We start from the raw sequence: 17402 nt of genomic DNA, 5'->3' as shown, positions 1-17402 counted from the left end.
TATTCAGGTAATATTAAATTTAAATACTCGTGCATTATCTACTAATTTTTTTAAAAAGTTTAATCTACCTAGCTGTATTTATCTACTTGTACATTATCTACTAATTTTGAAAAAATAAAATAAAATCGATCTATCGAATTTTATTTATCATTGCACTCGTTTACCACATAAGTCCCGCATTGTTAGGGTAATTTAAGATTTACTCTCCTGCAACTATTGACTAGTGTAGTGTGTAATGTTTAATGTCCTCGGTTTCATAAGTCAAACTCAAAACTCTCGTGTCTCTGTCTCTCTTTCAGTTCTCGTTCTCTCCGACCGAGATCTTCTACCTTTGCTTCTTTCACCCTTCACCTTCTCCTTCTCCTCTTCCTCTTCCTTCATTCCTTCGACTCCTTTGAGTTTCATTTCATCATTCTCTTACTCTTTTGATGGGTTCCATCTCACAATTGATCACCACTACCAACCCCATTAATCATTCTCACCTAACTTCTACACGCTCCTGTGCACTCCAATTCTCCCACTCCAATTCTCGTCACCTCTCACTGCCACACGCGAGAGTTGCCAAGAAAGTTGGCGTCTTTGCTGAACTTAGCAACCGAAGCTTCACTTCCACAGCCATTGATTTCAGTGACCCTGATTGGAAAACCAAGTTCAAGGAGGATTTCGAGGCCCGTTTCAGACTTCCCCATATCACTGACACCTTCCCAGATGTTTCTCCTATTCCTTCCACCTTTTGTCTCAAAATGAGGTTGGTTCCTCTTGTTCCCTTTAAACTAAACTTAAAATCTATATATTAACAAAAAAAAAAAGAAAAAAAGAAATCTGGAATCTATGTTTTTTGTAAATGGGTTTTTTGATCTGTGACAGAACTCCTATTGATAGTGATATTCCTGGTTATTATTCTTCCGATGAGGAGTGGCATGGATACATTAATAACAATGACAGGGTGCTTCTTAAGGTATGGATTTCACTAATTTTTAATCAAATTCGCTCTCAATGTTAGCGCAGGTTGTGATCAACATAGGTGTGAACTTTCACAGTTGGACTAATTTATACAGTTTCTGTTTTTATTTATTTATTTTACTTATTCTGGCTTTGATATGTCTTCTGTTGATAGTAGATAGTGATACAAATGAATTGCTATGTTGGATATTGATTGATAGAGTTTAAATGTCATGAGGTGGTGCTGAATGTTAATTATTGGTTTGCTTTGTCTTTCAGACAATATACTATTCGTCGCCTACATCTGCTGGTGCTGAGTGCATTGATCCTGATTGTACATGGGTGGAACAATGGTAAGGCATTTGATTCCCCAATTTTAAACTGGAATATTATGTTTGATTGAACATTTTCCATTCAATTAGATGTGATTGTTGCTATATTGCCATATATTGTCTTGTATCTTAGAAGGTTGATTTGAAATTCGTGCTGGACAGGGGATGTAATTGTTCAATAGGTGGCACTAAAAACACTTTCTCATACCAAAATGTCTCTTAAAATGTTTCATTAAAATTAAGGGGAAGTTTAGGGCTTTGAGAATTCAATGTCCCTTTCTAGCAGGATATTCTAACCATGATTTTGAAGGTTAAATCCATATCAATATGCTTATTACCAGTGAATTTGCTCTTTACCTGTGATGTTTTCTTGTAATTTTTAGCTAGAGTTGAATACAACCCTTTTTGGTTGTTCGCATTTTCGCATTGTGTATTGATGTACAGATACAACAACCAAGCCTTATCCCACTAGTTGAAGTTAACTAAATGAATGGATCTGTTCTATTTAGTTCTATGATAAACCAAAATTTCAGTAATGTTATGCTTAGGTCTTTCTAATGATTTCGATAAAGTTTCCTCTGGCCTTATAAGATTATCTTTCATTTGATTCAATTTTCTTTTCTCATTACAGCCTCTATTGTGTCTCTTCTCACTAAAAACCAACTTCAGCTAGTTTTCGTAATCTTCTCCTCAATAGTTGCTACTCTAACTTTCTCTCAGATACATTTGTTCCTAACAGGGCTGGGCAAAAAATTTGTGTGAACTGAACCAAACATTTAATAACCAAACTTCTTAAAACTAGTTCTTTATAATCCAGTTATTTTCAACTCCAAATAAATACGGTTATGACTTCTTCTATATGGTTCAGTGAACCAATATTTAATCAAAAATCAAACCAATAGTGTCCTAGAAGCCACATTTGGCAACAAGATCCATGGCCATCAGTAATCGCTTCTTAGATCAAAGGTGAAACAAATATTCAAATTGATAACCTTTTCTCTGCTATCAAAACCATGGTCATTGCCATCTTCATCATCAATGTACGAATCTACTTGCAGAATTGGCCACTGAAGGTTCAAGGCAGGGCAGAGCATATCTCACTGAGCCAGTGAGGGCCCGATAAGCATTGTTGCTACCGCTGAGCCAGCCCACTGCTGTTTAGAGATAGCTCACCACTAGCAAAGATTTGCAACATTTTGTCATTCATTTGTGAGTTTTGGAACCATGGTGTTGCAGATTTGTGGGAAATGGTTTAGTTTGTGCAAGAAACAGTTGGCATTTTATAATTTATTTTACTTGTTCATAGTTGTTGTTGTCCATGCTATTTTCCTGTTTGAACAATGTAGACTGGTTCACTGAACCAAAAAACCAGTTTACAGTGGTTCAGGTGTTTTCTCAAAAGATAGTAACAAGTTCAGTTTGGTTTTTGAAGCCACATTCTCAGTTCAGTTTATTTCAGTTTAGTTTTTTCGAAAAAACTGAATCATGCACAAGCCTAGTTCTTAATCCTATTTTTCTGGTAATAGGGATAACGGTAAGGCCGTATGTTTGGAACATTGGCTCCTTCCTTTAAGAGTATGCAATGGTCACAATGCCTGATGGGAGGTTGACCCGAAGGTTGCTTGAAGACTTCCGGGTGTTGTTGGAGCATCTGTGCTACCCCCTCCGAGAGGTTGGGTGGGTTATCATCCGCCACCGTTGCAAACCCCAACTTCAGATAGTACCTCTTAGCCCCTTTCCTTAAGGCTTTTCCCAAACCCTTAAAGGAAAATTTTCCTTTTGATAGAGAAGGATCCCCTTTTGTTTCCACCATCATTCCTTCTCTCAGCACCCGAAACGTAAGTTCCTTGAAATTTGCCCATATTTTGCCCAACCCTTCTAGCCAAGCATAACCCAAGATGAAATCTTCCCCACTCAAACTAAAGAGAATGAAATCATGAACAATCGACACACCTAGCAGCTCCAGTTTGAGTCCGTGGCATTTCCCTGGACTTCGAACCTGATACCCATTACCCACTGTCATCGTGTGCGTCTTTGCCTTGTTGACTGAGATGCCTAACTCCGAGGCCAAGTGATCAGCCAAAAAATTGTGTGACGCCCCCGAATCTATCAACACCACCACTCGACGACCACATATTTCGTCCCACAACTTGAGCGACTTTTAGTGGTTAACCCGGCGATGCTATGCACACTCAGCTGAAGTGCTGTCTTCGTTTTTGGCCCATTCGCATTCAGATTGGCTTATGGTTTGTCGGCATCTGTCTCTCTAACTCCCAGTAGCAGCACATTAAGACTGGGTTCTGGCAGATGTGATCCAGAGAATATGGTGCATCGCATCGGTAGCATACGTTTCGCCGCCGCTTATCGATGAGTTGCTCCGGTGACAAACGTTTGTATCGAGCTCTAGTTCCCCCATTGAAGCTAGGGTTTCGATTGTTAGAAGCCCCACTGGTATCCATGTTCGATGCTGGACCCCATGGTTTTGACCTTCAGGAGATCCGTTTAGGGTAGTATTACTTGGCCCACTTTGTCCAAGCCCAGTTCGCCCTCCACCCGCAGATGCGTTGAGTCTTTTTTCCACACTAGCAGACCTATTGGGCAGGGCCGTTCTGGCATAATGGGCTCCGTTTGATCCTAGCCCATTACCTGCCTTCCCCACCATTGTCCCCAATCTCCCTAGCACCTTCTCTCTTTCCTTTACTCGTTGAGCCAAGGACATCAAGGTTTCCAAGTTGCTCAAATTATGCTGACGGATTTCTGTGCGAATCTCTTCCCTCAGCCCATTAATGAATGCAACTCGCATTATTCCATCATCAGCATGACGGAGCGGCGTTGCCAATAATTCGAAGTTCTCTCAATACTCCACGACGGACCCGTTTTGTCGAAGGCACATGAGAGCCTCGTAGGGGTTCCCCGAAGAGGATGAATGAAATCGTTGCAGTACAGCCAGGTGAAAATCCTCCCAATGGATGGCTTGGTTTCTAGGTTCCCACCATTGGAACCAGTTTAGAGCTCTTCCTTCCAAACAAACTGACGTCGTTTTTCCTGTTCTTCCATGGGAATCCGATTTATTCGAAAATAATGTTCTGCCCTGTAAATCTATCCATATGGATCATCCCCAGCAAAGTATGGGACTTCCACCCTCCTTATTCTTTCTTCCTCACCTGCATTCCCCATGGTACCTCCACCGCCTGTGACTTCCTCCGTTCTCCCCTGCTCCACCTCTGTTGGGTTGAACACGTTTGTACCTATGCAAGTGCTGCTCCATTCGATCTATGAACTGCGTAAGCGTCACATTAAATTGCTGAATCGAATTTTCCACTCCCACCAGACGACCATCAATCCCACCTGTGCGTTGTTCGTTCTGTCCCAACCTCTGCTCGATCTCGTCTACTCTTGCCTCCATGTGTGACCTTACCATTCACCACGTTTTCTCTTCTCTTCTTTTTATTTTCTTTTCAGGATCAAGAGCTTTGATACCAAATTGATGGCACCCAACAATATAACAGTAAATAATCACAGAAAATTAACATGGAAATACTTCTATTGATGCAATAAGGAAATGGAGATAACTCCTTTACAGACATAATGATAATGGTGAAATCAGAGCAAAGCAACATTGACTCTTCACTCTAAGTACATACTTCACATGCAGTAACACACCATTGCAGAACACTAATACTGGACACGAAATTAAGACTAACAATACTAATGGCACTATGGAAACGATAACAGTAATCAGAACTCCCTCAACAAGGCAATCCACTACCTCATTGAGCTTCCCTTTCCCACCTTACTATTGCAATATTCTATGATGCCGTTCCACGTTCCCTTCTCTTCCCTTATAACTGAATATTCATCCTTCATCCCACCCACTCTCCCCTTGCCATTCAGAGCCATCCACATGTCCATCTTTCTAACAATCTCCTCCTTTTCCTTTTCTCCCACCTCCTTGCCTTTGTCGTCCGCTCTAACACGCCCCTCATTGGATTTGGGCTGTTGGTTAATCTCTCCATTGGCCTGTTGTTGAGTAATTTCTCCCTTGGGCAGTTGTTGATTAAACTCTTCGTTGCTCTCGGGCTGGTTAGGCTGGTTTTGGGCTTCTCTGGCTCTATTTCTCCATCTTCTGCTTGTGTATACTCGAATCGGGGGTCCATCACAACCCCATCAATCATCCCATCACTTTGTAAAATGTATCTGCAACTAGTGGTATGATGTGATCTCCAATTTCCACCTCGAAAACATTTGCTGACTTGCATCTTGTGAAACGTGCATTCTAAATATTGTCTTACTTCGACTTAACCAAGAATCCATTGTTTCCAAAGCAAATTTTAATAATGTAAGGATATCTAATTCAAGTTGTTATTGGCAAGGTTTCATAAAGCTATGTGGTTCTTTTGATATGATGACAGGAAATATTGAGACCTCACTGCTTCACACATGCAAATATCTCATTTAGGTTAATAATAATTTTGGGAAAGAGAAATAGAATGACATACACAAATTTATTTGGTAGCCACCTGAAAGTCTGATACACAATTTGTTGGCATTCAAATAAGGATTTCAAGGCATACAAAATTTGTTGGACATTGGGATGTGAATATCACAATCACCTTAGTGCTTCTTTTATAACAATAATTATCTGGGTTACCAAATATTTGTTTTACTTCTAATTTCTGGTTTCAATATCTTTATAAGTCTTCTTGATGTATCCAATGTCATTTTCTAATATTAGCATATATGATAAGAGGTTCTGAAATCTTTTTAGGGTTCATCGTGCCGGGCCTCGGGAAAAGATATACTTTAAACCAGAAGAAGTAAAGGCAGCAATTGTTACTTGTGGAGGGCTTTGCCCTGGTCTTAATGATGTAATAAGACAGGTTAGTCTGTGATCACATTATGTTTCATAAAGCTTTGACTTTTTCTTATGAAAAGAATAAATCCTAGCAGGTGCTCTGGAAGTTAAGGTATCAAAAAGTTATTAGAGAAATGTAACACTTTAATTTGTGTTGATTATATCTTCCTGTCCTGACTATTAATATTAGTCATCACTAAATTTTCTAGGCAATAAAATGCATGTGCCTAAGCTATTGACTAATTGACCCAAGATATATTCTTTGCTTTGATGTAATGGTCTAAAATATGTTATAAGCATCCCCCCTCCCTTGCATTTAGGTATTCTAAATTGTTTTTACATCTTGTAGTATACGTTGTTCCTAGTTCAGCTCCCTTTAAACTTAGTTCTAGTTATTATGGTCACTAAATTGTTTCTCAGGGTAATTGTTTCAATAATGAATGTTCTGCAGATTGTAATCACACTTGAAATATATGGTGTAAAAAAGATTGTGGGGATTCCTTTTGGTTATCGGGGATTTTCTGACATAGAATTGACAGAAGTGCAGGTAATGTCATGTTTCCCTGCTTGCTGATTTTGGTGTAATGCCAGTAGATTCATCTAAAGATACAGTCTGTAGAATAGGAGTTCTTCTTCCTAATGATTCTTAACTATATTGGGCTTTCATTTGCAGTTGTCAAGGAAAGTAGTCCAGAACATTCATCTTTCTGGTGGAAGCCTGTTGGGAGTTTCGCGAGGAGGACCTGGAGTCAGTGATATTGTGGACAGTCTAGAGGTGGTTGATTGATCTGATCTATTGACAAACTAATTGATGATTTCACAGACAGGGTTTTTATGATTTAGGGTGCTGTATTTGTCCGACTTATATTCTCTAATATGCATATTATTGATTTCAGGAAAGAGGGATTAACATGCTTTTTGTACTGGGTGGAAATGGCACACACGCTGGTGCGAATGCAATTCACAATGAGGTTGTTAATCCTTTAGTCTTGTAAAATTGATTGTATTCAATTTGGATTATATTATGATCTAGGTTGGGTTGGAAATCATATCTTGGAATCAGACTGTTCATTGAAATTCATGGAAAATTTAATTTTTAATTAGGCTTTACTTACTGTGTGTTACACCTCTTGATTATTCCAAGGTAAGAATTACAGAAATGGGGTAAGGGGAGGATGGAAAGGGATGGAAAATGAAAGTAAGAACAATTTTATTGATTAATAGGACAGAGTAGAGGGACACAATTTAAGAGCAAGCTCTTCTCAAGGGGCACTCCCCTTCACACTGAGAGACATCTCAGTTAATTTTACAATACAATTCCCAAAAAATGATTATGACAGAAAGAATGTTGCCCTTGTATAGTTGAGGGACTATCTACTCCTAACAACCTAACCACCCAACTAACAACTACCTGACAACTATAATATGGGTAATAACACTGTGCCTTATTGTTTTTGTATAGCTCAGTGTTTAGTGTTAACATTAAACTGGATATTAGTATTTTAATGTGCATTATGTGTAATATTAAAGGATTGTCAGTAATTTTACATAATCTTTTAATTTTTAAGCTTGTCCTGGTAATTTGTGATTGTATTTAATGAACTGAGATTTTTTGTTTCTTGTAGTGCCGCAAAAGACGGCTTAAGGTATCTATAATTGGAGTGCCTAAAACTATTGACAATGATATTCTATTAATGGACAAAACTTTTGGCTTTGATACTGCTGTTGAAGAAGCACAAAGAGCAATAAATTCTGCATACATTGAGGTAAAATTATTCTTATTTTGAATCACTTTGACTCAATCCAGTAATAGTTTCTAGTCAGTACATATTAAAATATTAAAATATCTTTCCTTATCTCTTATTAGGCACATAGTGCATATCATGGAATTGGGGTTGTGAAATTGATGGGCCGTAGCAGCGGATTCATAGCAATGCAGGCATCCCTATCTAGTGGACAGGTTGACATATGTCTGATTCCTGAGGTATATATGATAAGAATTTGTTTGATGATGTCGCTTTCTATGTCATACTGATAAACTGATGTAAGTTTTGGCTGTGGTTTTAAGGTACCTTTCAATTTACATGGACCTCATGGAGTATTGAGTCATCTCAAGTACCTTTTAGAAACGAAGGGATCAGCTGTAGTCTGTGCGGCAGAGGGAGCTGGACAGGTGATTTAGATTATGTAATCAAATTCACACTAACAAATAAGCAATATTTTCATTATTAAACTTATTCTCTTATACCTATGGAAATCTTAACCAACAAAAAATATATTAATGAAATTTCTTTTCAAGACTTTTACATTCAGATACAGAAGCTTGAGCTTGCTAACTGATAAATTCTTATGCAGGATTTACTTCAAAAGACTAATGCTACCGATGCATCAGGAAATGTTGTATTTGGAGATATTGGTGTATATATTCAACAAGAGGTTTGTATTGCTTGTTTATGGGACTTAAAATAATCAATGGATTGATACCTGATGATGGAATGGATATATATCGTTTAATTTGTTACACCTAGAAAATATTAAAACAAATATGAATAAAACAACATCTAAATTATCAAATAACTGCAACACTAGCTCGATATATGTGGAACACCTCGTTTTTTGTTTTTTCTTCACCAATGTAACCAATCCGTATTTTAAATTATCAATCATTGACTATCTTTGTGAACTCAACTGTGTCAATTTTATTTGTGATTTTGGTCTCCAGCTACGTTGAAGCTGAACACATTTTTCGTAAGTATATTCAGTTAACCCTTCTCCTTCCAATTGGAAGTGAAATCCTTGAAATGAAGGATCGTGCCATCTGGAAAAGGAGGGAGGTTTTAGGTGACATAAAAACAAAAGTTTCCACTTTTTAGGTCCATGGCCCTGTAACTCTGTCTTTCCAGTTGTCTATGATGATTGTAACTATTTAGGAGTTATTATTTCTGAAAAATCAGCTCTTTTCTCTTTAAGCATAATAATTTTCGGAAATGAGAGGGAAATTTTCCTCAAAAACACATCTTGTCAAACCTTAGGTGCTGTTACTTAACATAAAACAGTTCACGTTTAATGCCTTTTTCTTTTCCTATATCTTGATGAGTATGCTTTGGCCAAAATAGAAAGCTAATACATGAGTTAACATAAAACAGTTCATGATTAATGCCTTTTTCTTTTCCTACATCTTGATGAGTATGCTTTGGCCAAAATAGAAAGCTAATCCATGAGTTTAGTTTGGAATGAGTGAGACGTGAAGTACTTTAAACCTTTCAAGATTTAAACATTTAATGATGTATGTTCTCATAGAGTTCTGCTCTTGAACTGCTTTCCTACTATTATTTCTGTTAAAAAAAAGTAAATTCAACTGCAATTTTTTAGTGTAATGCCAAGCATTGTCTTGGTATGGTTTCTGGTGTGTATTGTACTACTCTTGTGTTTAACAAGATGAATAAATGCATTGAATTCTTACGTAATGTAGATAGCTGCCTTTTTAAAAAAAATTTATTTATATTATCCTAAAACTAGCTAGTCTAGCGAGGCGCGTGAGAAGCAAATTTTGAGTTCTGCTAGGGTTTCACTCGATATCAATGGTGGCTAAAGGGGGAAGACCCCCCACCATAGACGAAGGAATTATTGCTACAAGAGAGGCCAAGAAGGCGAAAGGAGAGACGATGACGGATCAGGAGATGCTTGAAGAACCTCTGATTGTGGGCGCAATGGAGGTTGAGACGGTTAGGGAGGACGCGGTAGAGATGGATGCTGCAGGAAATGATCCCACGAAGGGAGATGGGGTACGAAGGGACCCTCGTAGACTGGTCTCTTACAAAGACCAACTCCTGCGAATCAACGACGTATGGGATGGTGGACAGGAGGACGACGATGACTGGTTCGCACACTGCAAACGGGAAGACATCGAGGAGGAGGAAGCTCTGAAAGCTTATGAGCAGATTGGAGAGGATGACCCGCTGAATCCCTTCTACCAATTTGACGTGCTGGAGAAAGTGGAGCAGTGCAAACGCTGGAGGATGGCACTGATAGTAAAGCTCATGGGGAAGAAGTTAGGAGCCAGGTTTTTGTGGAATAGGTTGCACAGGCTTTGGAACCTGGAGGGGAAATACACGGTACTAGATCTGGAAAATGATCACTACCTGATCGAATTCGAGAAGAGCCAGGATTATCTCTTTGTGCAGCAACAAGGGCCTTGGATCATTGCGGATCATTATCTCATAGTGCAAAGGTGGAGACCTAACTTTGATCCGTTTGATGAACAAGTTAAGAAGCTGGTTGTCTGGATTAGAATCCCAGGGGTGCCTAGGGAATACGTATAAGGATTTGTGGAGAATGGGGAACATGGTGGGTAGGACGCTCAGGATTGATGAGAATTCATTGAGAATTAGTGGGCAAGGGCAGTTAGAAGAGATCACTGATAGGGGAAGATTTGCACGCATTTGTGTAGAAGTTGACTTGAGTAAGAGCCTTCTTTCCAAGTTCAGAATTGGGCAAAGGCAGCTGTATATAGGCTATGAGGGCCTCCACATGATCTGTTTTTTGTGTGGGCAGTACGGGCATAAGAAGGAGCATTGTGTGTTCAATCCGGTTAATTATAAGAAGAATGAGGAGAGTGTTGAAGAAGATTTGAATAATCTGGATGCTGGTCCTTGCCACTCTGAGGATTCTGGGAAAGATGAAGTTGAAAGAAGCCAGGAGGTTAATGGCTTTGGGAAGTGGATGACAGTCCAGAAAAGGAATAACAAAAGGCCAGCTCAGCAATTAAAATCCTCGGATGTCTCAGTTAGCAAAGAGAAACCAAGTGTAGGTGGGAAGGACCAGGGTACTAAATCCTCAGCCTCGGGGTCTAGATTTGGACCCTTAGAGGGAGATGCAGGTGATGAAGGCCCTGGCCAGGATCCTGGAATATCTGAATCTACTCCTAATAAGGGGAAGTCTGTGGTGAATCCCAATCAGCAGAAATTAAGCCAAGGTGGAAGGAAAAAGAAAAGTACCAATGGAGGTGGGGAATCAAGTCAAGGGGTTCGAGCTGAGGAAGGCTTCCGGATTACAACTGCCAGTGGCTAAATTACCTGTTTCAAAGGGATCCAAGCAACCTAACAGGATGGCTATTCTTGTGGACAGAGGCTCAGTAAGGGGTAACACTCAGGGTGCAGCTTCTGATATTTCTAGAGTCCAGTTGGAGGGGAATCAGCTTGATAATCCACCTGAACTCAAAGAGAATCCACCTGATGGAGGAAGTGGAGGCAAGGGGGTAGGCCATAATGACAGAACAGGGATGGCCCTGGACGATATTACAAATGCTGCTGCTGCAATGCAAGGACCATTTGGGGTGGTCTAGCTGGGGGTGAGTCTTTCTTTCCTTTTAATTGTAATTTTCATGATAATTAGCACATGAAATTGTAGGGGAGCAGGGAAGAAAGGATTCTCTGCTCTGATTAAAGATTTTGTGTTTCAAAATAAGATCCAAGTGCTGGCCTTGTTGGAAACCAGAATTAGTGGCAATAAGGCCAAACAGGTATCTAGATGTTTAGGCTTTGATAGTTCCTTTATAAGGGAAGCTGTCGGTTTTTCTGGAGGAATATGGGTTTTGTGGAATAAAAATATGGCTAATGTGAGTGTCATTGAAGAGGATCATCAGTTTGTGCACACGAATATTCAGTGGGTGCAATCAGGAGTTGAGGAACTTGTTACTTTCATCTATGGTAGCCCTAGAAGTGTAGAGAGGAGACTGTTGTGGGATAGTATGAGAAGAATTGCTGCTAGTAGTATTGGCAAATGGATTGCAATGGGTGATTTTAACTCATACCTAGAGGAAGGGGACAAGATTGGGGGTGCTGGTCTTAGCTGGAATAGTATGCAGGAATTTGGTGACTGTCTTTGTGAGAGTGGTTTATCAGATTTGGGTTTTTCTGGACCCAAATTCACTTGGAAGAGAGGAACTATACAAGAGAGGATTGATAGGGTGGTGGTTAATGAGGAATGGCACCTGGCTTTTCCTAATAGAGCCATTGTTCACCTCCATTTCCATGGTTCGGACCATAGACCTATAATCCTTAAGGATGATAACAGAATTGGCAACTCTGGAGGTCACAAGCCCTTCAGGTTCCTAGCAGCTTGGCTAACAGATGCTAGTTTTGGGGATGTAGTTGATAGTTGCTGGGAGAAGGATGCTGTTTGGAGTGAAGCTAAAGACAAGTTTCACATTGAGGCTTGTGCTTGGCATAATTCCAGTTTCAAAGAGGCCCAGAGAAGAAAGCACTTGATCCAGAAAAGAATAAAAGGGGTGGACAACCAGTTGTGTAGGGGTCCTGATGCAGCCTTGGAGAGACTCCAGAGATCTTTATGGAGTGAACTAAATTCCATTTACATCCAGGAGGAGATTACCTGGTTCCAAAGGTCTAGGTGCAATTGGCTAGCATTTGGAGACAAGAACTCGAAGTATTTTCATGCTAGTGCTGTGGCTAGAAATAGAAGAAATAAGGTTCTGGCTCTTAAAAATGAGGATGATACATGGGTGGAGGATCCGGAGAAACTCAAGCAGTTGGCTACTGACTACTTTAAGAAGCTGTATGTTGAGGAACCTCAGATCACTAGCACTCTGTGTGGAAATCATTTTCCTGTGATAGACAATCTGAGCTGGAGAAGAATTGACTTAAGTCCTAGTGTGGAGGAAATCAAAAATACTGTGCTTCAGATGCATCCTTTTAAAGCCCCAGGGGCTGATGGCCTTCATGCTATTTTTTTCCAATCTCAATGGGAAAAAGTGGGAAACTCAGTGATTAATTTGGTGAGGAAGGTATTTAAGGACCCCAAGAGAGTAGCTCAGGTGAACCAAACTCTTATATGTCTTATTCCGAAGGTGGATAGCCCAGAGAGGATAAGTCACTTTAGACCCATTAGCCTCTGTAATGTAGTTTACAAGGTTATCACCAAAGTGATTACCAATAGATTGAGGAGTCACATGGGCAACCTAATTATGCCTAACCAGTGCAGCTTTGTACAAGGCAGGCACTCTTCTGATAATATCATAATTAGTCAAGAGATTTTCCACTCTATGAGGTCAAAGAAAGGTAAGAAAGGCTGGATGACTGTGAAGGTGGATTTGGAGAAGGCTTATGACAGGGTGAGTTGGGTATTTTTGGAGGAAACTTTGACTCTTTCTGGTTTGGCTAAAAACATGATCCAACTCATAATGGCTTGTGTCTCCTCTTCCACTATGGATGTCCTATGGAATGGAGAAAAAACTGGTGAATTTAAACCTTTGAGAGGTATTAGACAAGGGGATCCCCTATCCCCATATCTGTTTGTCCTTTGCATTGAGAGACTGGGAAACATGATCACTGAAGCTGTCAATCACAATGCCTGGGTTCCTGTGAGACTAGAAAAGAAAGGCCCCCCAATATCACATCTGTTTTTTGCTGATGATTTGCTTATCTTTTTTGAAGCTAGGAGAGATCAAGCTGAGTTGATTGCTGGTATTCTTCATCAGTTCTGTGAGGCTTCTGGCCAGAAAGTTAGCTGTGAGAAGACAAGATGTTTCTTCTCCAAGAATGTTAACCATACCAGGCGTGGAGAACTTAGCCAGTTCCTTAAGTGTGGGATCACGGCTGATCTTGGCAAATACTTAGGTATCCCTATTCATCATAAAAGAGTGAACAGAAACACTTTCAGATTCATTCTTGATAAGACTAACAGCAGATTAAGTGCTTGGAAGGAAAAGTCCCTCTCCATGGCTGGAAGGGTGGTGTTAACAAAAGCTGTTTTGGCTGCTCTCCCCACTTATTACATGCAAACATCCTTTATCCCTGTTGGAGTGTGTGATGCAGTGGAGAAAAGAATGAGGGGATTCGTTTGGGGATCAAGTTTGGAGAGAAGAAAGATGCATGCTACCTCTTGGGATGTGGTCTGTAGATCGAAGGAAAATGGAGGATTGGGAATTAGAAACTTGAGATTGACTAACAGGGCTTTTTTGATGAAAGTTGGGCATGGAATGCTTACTCATAGGAATGATTTGTGGGTCCAGGTGCTTAAGAACAAATACAAGGTCTCGGACAGCTTACTACCCAAGTTTCCTATGAAATCTGGCGGATCTAATTTGTGGCTGGGATTATCCAAAGTCTGGCCTATGGTACATGAAGGGTCTAGGATTTCAGTGGGTAATGGTAGGGGTACTGCCTTCTGGAAGGACAAATGGCTGTCTATTGGTCCCCTATTAGATCATACCATTCTGGAAATTCCTCCTGAGTTGTTGGATGCCAATGTTGCTTATATGGTGGATGCTAAGGGGGAATGGAAATGGGAGGTGTTTAGAGATATGATTTCCCAGGAGGCATTGAATCTCATACAAGGTATCTGTCCTCCTAGCCTGAATGAAGACGAGGGCAGGGTATTATGGGACTACTCCCAGGATGGGGGGTTTTCAGTTAAATCTGCTTTTAGTTTGCTGAGTAGTGAGGATAGCAGCCACCTTCAAAGTCACTGGAGTAGAATTTGGGATTGGAATGGGCCCCCAAGGGTCAAAACTTTTCTTTGGATGCTCCTTGGGGAAAATTTGCTCACTAATCAAAGGAGAGTCCAAAGGCACTTGGCTACTTCTAGCACCCGTCCTAGATGTCTATCTTTCTCTGAAAGCTGCCTGCATACTATCAGGGATTGTAGCTGGTCCAAAAAGGTATGGCTGAATTTTATTTCACCTTATAAATGGTATGCTTTTCTGGCACTGCCTCTACATTCATGGTTGAGCACTAACTTGGGGGAAAAATCATGCATGGTAGGAGGGATGAAGGGGAATATTCTGTTTGGGCTTGTCTGTTGGTTCATTTGGAAAGAGAGAAACAGATTTCTGTTTGAAAACATTGTTCCTAAGGTGGGTGAGACTGGGAGGTTAGCTTATTCGTATTTTTCAAATTTTATGGAAGCTGGTGTTTTGTATAAAAAGGTTGGCTTGCAGCATGGTATAAGGCATGAGATTATGGTCCAGTGGCGCTCTCCCCTGGTGGGTTGGATCAAAGTGAACACGGATGGCTCTTCCAAGAAGGGAAGTACACAAAGTGGATGCGGTGGCGTTTTACGAGATCATGATGGAAATTGGCTGCATGGTTTTGCAAGGAATCTGGGTTATTGCTCCTCTGTGAAACCTGAGATTTGGGGAATATATTTGGGACTTCAACTAGCCTGGGACCTTGGCTATAGGAGAGTTATACTGGAGGGTGATTCACAAACAGCTCTAAACATGATTAGAGAAGGAGTGGCAGACTCTCACCCTCTAGTTGGGTTGGTGAAGAAGGTCATTCTGTTGAAGAACCTTGACTGGCAGTTAGAACTCGTGCACACCTTTAGAGAAGCCAATAGGGTTGCTGACTGGATGGCCAATTTTGCAACATCTCAAGGATGGGAGACTGTCTTTTTGGCTAATCCTCATGAGGATAGTCTTAGTTTATTGAGTAGTGATGTTATAGGAGTAGCTTGTCCTCGCCTAGTTAGAGGCGTGTAATTTTGTTTTATAATTCCTTTGTTTCCAAAAAAAAAAAAAAAAAATTTATTTAATTGCATATTTTATGCTGACAACTGTTATATTTCAGACGAAAAAATATTTCAAGGAGATTGGTGTTCATGCTGATGTGAAATATATTGATCCAACATACATGATTCGTGCATGTCGAGCAAATGCATCAGATGGAATTTTATGCACTGTACTTGGACAAAATGCTGTTAGTCTCTCTCTCTCTCTCTCTTTTTTCTTTCAATTATAGCATAAAAGTTTGAACCTATGACCTTATGCAAACTATTTAAATCACTCACCATTAGCCATTGCTAGTGGCTTCTCTCTTTTGCCTAGTGGCGCATATGTATGATTTCAGTTTATTTTGTCAGTTCACTTAAAACAGTTTATCAGATTTTTATGCTAATCAACATTTGACTGCTACTACTTTCCAGTTCAATCAGTTATATATTGTATTTATGCTTCACTAAATCAATGTTCAGAATTTAAATATCAATCTAAGTTACTAAGTTCCTACTTGGTTTACTTTCTTTGTAGAGAAAGATGTAAAATTATATAAAATATTACTGAAATTTCAGAATTCAAGAGTTCAAGCTTACAAAATGTGGAAAATATGACTCCAAATAAGACATACTACTGGATCCAATTTGTCTCTGTTAATCTACTTGTGATTTGTTATCCTTCACGGGGTGTTTGGATTAGCATATTTTTGGAAAACAATTACCTTTTCTTTTCTTTTTTTCTTTGCACGAGAGTTTTTGAATGAAAAGCGATTACTTCCCATAATTATCAGTTACCAAAAAACCCCTTAATAAGTCTTTACGAGATCACCCTAGTGAAACAAGAGAACCTTGTGTTAGCTTAATTTGCATTATGAACCAATTTTCTTTTAACCATCTCAAAACTTGATGAGTTTGAGATACCTGTGAAAAGGAAATGTCCTTGATTTCTTTCCTACCTCTTGTCCCCCAGCACACAATACTTAACCTCTATGTATATCTAATAAGATTGTCCATATCTGTTACTTTATATTTGATATTGATTCACAGATTTTGCATTGCAGGTTCATGGTGCATTTGCAGGATATAGCGGCATTACAGTAGGCTTATGTAACACTCACTATGCTTACTTACCCATCCCCGAAGTAATATCTCATCCCAGGTTGGTGGATCCTAACAGTAGAATGTGGCATCGTTGCTTAACTTCAACAGGTCAACCTGACTTCATTTGATAATTTACCCTTTCCAATAAATTCAAGAGGCTTGGGAACTTAGGCCTCCGAAGAATATATCATAGATTTGCGAAAATAATACAAAGGATAACATTTCCTCCTTATTCCAAAAATTGGTTGTTTGTATAGCATGGCAGTTTCATTGTGCTGCCAATTGCATTCAAATTGAAATTTTAGCAGAATCACTAAGCACTATGTGCTTAATTTTGATCGATTTGTAACGCTTGTTTAACCGATATTAATGGCCAAATTTAATGAGAGTACTTAGGTAGATAAAATTGTTGCGTTTGATATTCATGCGTCGGTTGTTGGATTGCATGTTCATATTTGCTATCGTGGGATAAATTTCGTGGTTAAAATTGTGCAGGGTAATTGGCAAAAATTTTGCAGTTATCCAGCTCCAAATTGACATCATACTCAGCCCCCAATTATTCCTCTAGTCCTGGATCCCAATTTAGTAGAAGTAATCTCAACCATCATATCATGTAATTAAAAGACATGTTATCATTTCTATCTAGAATTTAAGGGAGAACT

General features: G+C 39.6%; 1 protein-coding gene across 1 annotated transcript; it reads left to right on the top strand.

Annotated features, from left to right (window-relative positions):
- Positions 1 to 288: 288 nt before the first annotated feature.
- LOC133283900 (ATP-dependent 6-phosphofructokinase 5, chloroplastic-like) lies at positions 289 to 17123 on the top strand. The gene is made up of 13 exons (XM_061480826.1): positions 289 to 748; positions 868 to 958; positions 1222 to 1295; positions 6043 to 6154; positions 6581 to 6676; positions 6803 to 6904; positions 7026 to 7100; positions 7755 to 7895; positions 7997 to 8113; positions 8198 to 8302; positions 8485 to 8565; positions 15717 to 15845; positions 16701 to 17123. Exons 1-13 carry the CDS (start codon positions 429 to 431, stop codon positions 16866 to 16868), a joined length of 1611 nt encoding a protein of 536 aa, XP_061336810.1. The 5' UTR covers positions 289 to 428; the 3' UTR covers positions 16869 to 17123.
- Positions 17124 to 17402: the final 279 nt, after the last annotated feature.

This window comes from Gastrolobium bilobum, unplaced genomic scaffold, assembly GCF_033153095.1.
Source record: "Gastrolobium bilobum isolate Gb01-03AN ecotype WA unplaced genomic scaffold, APGP_CSIRO_Gbil_v1 utg28738, whole genome shotgun sequence".
Taxonomy (NCBI): domain Eukaryota; kingdom Viridiplantae; phylum Streptophyta; class Magnoliopsida; order Fabales; family Fabaceae; genus Gastrolobium; species Gastrolobium bilobum.
Note: the sequence above shows the minus strand (reverse complement) of the source record. Positions and strands in the feature narration are given on the sequence as shown.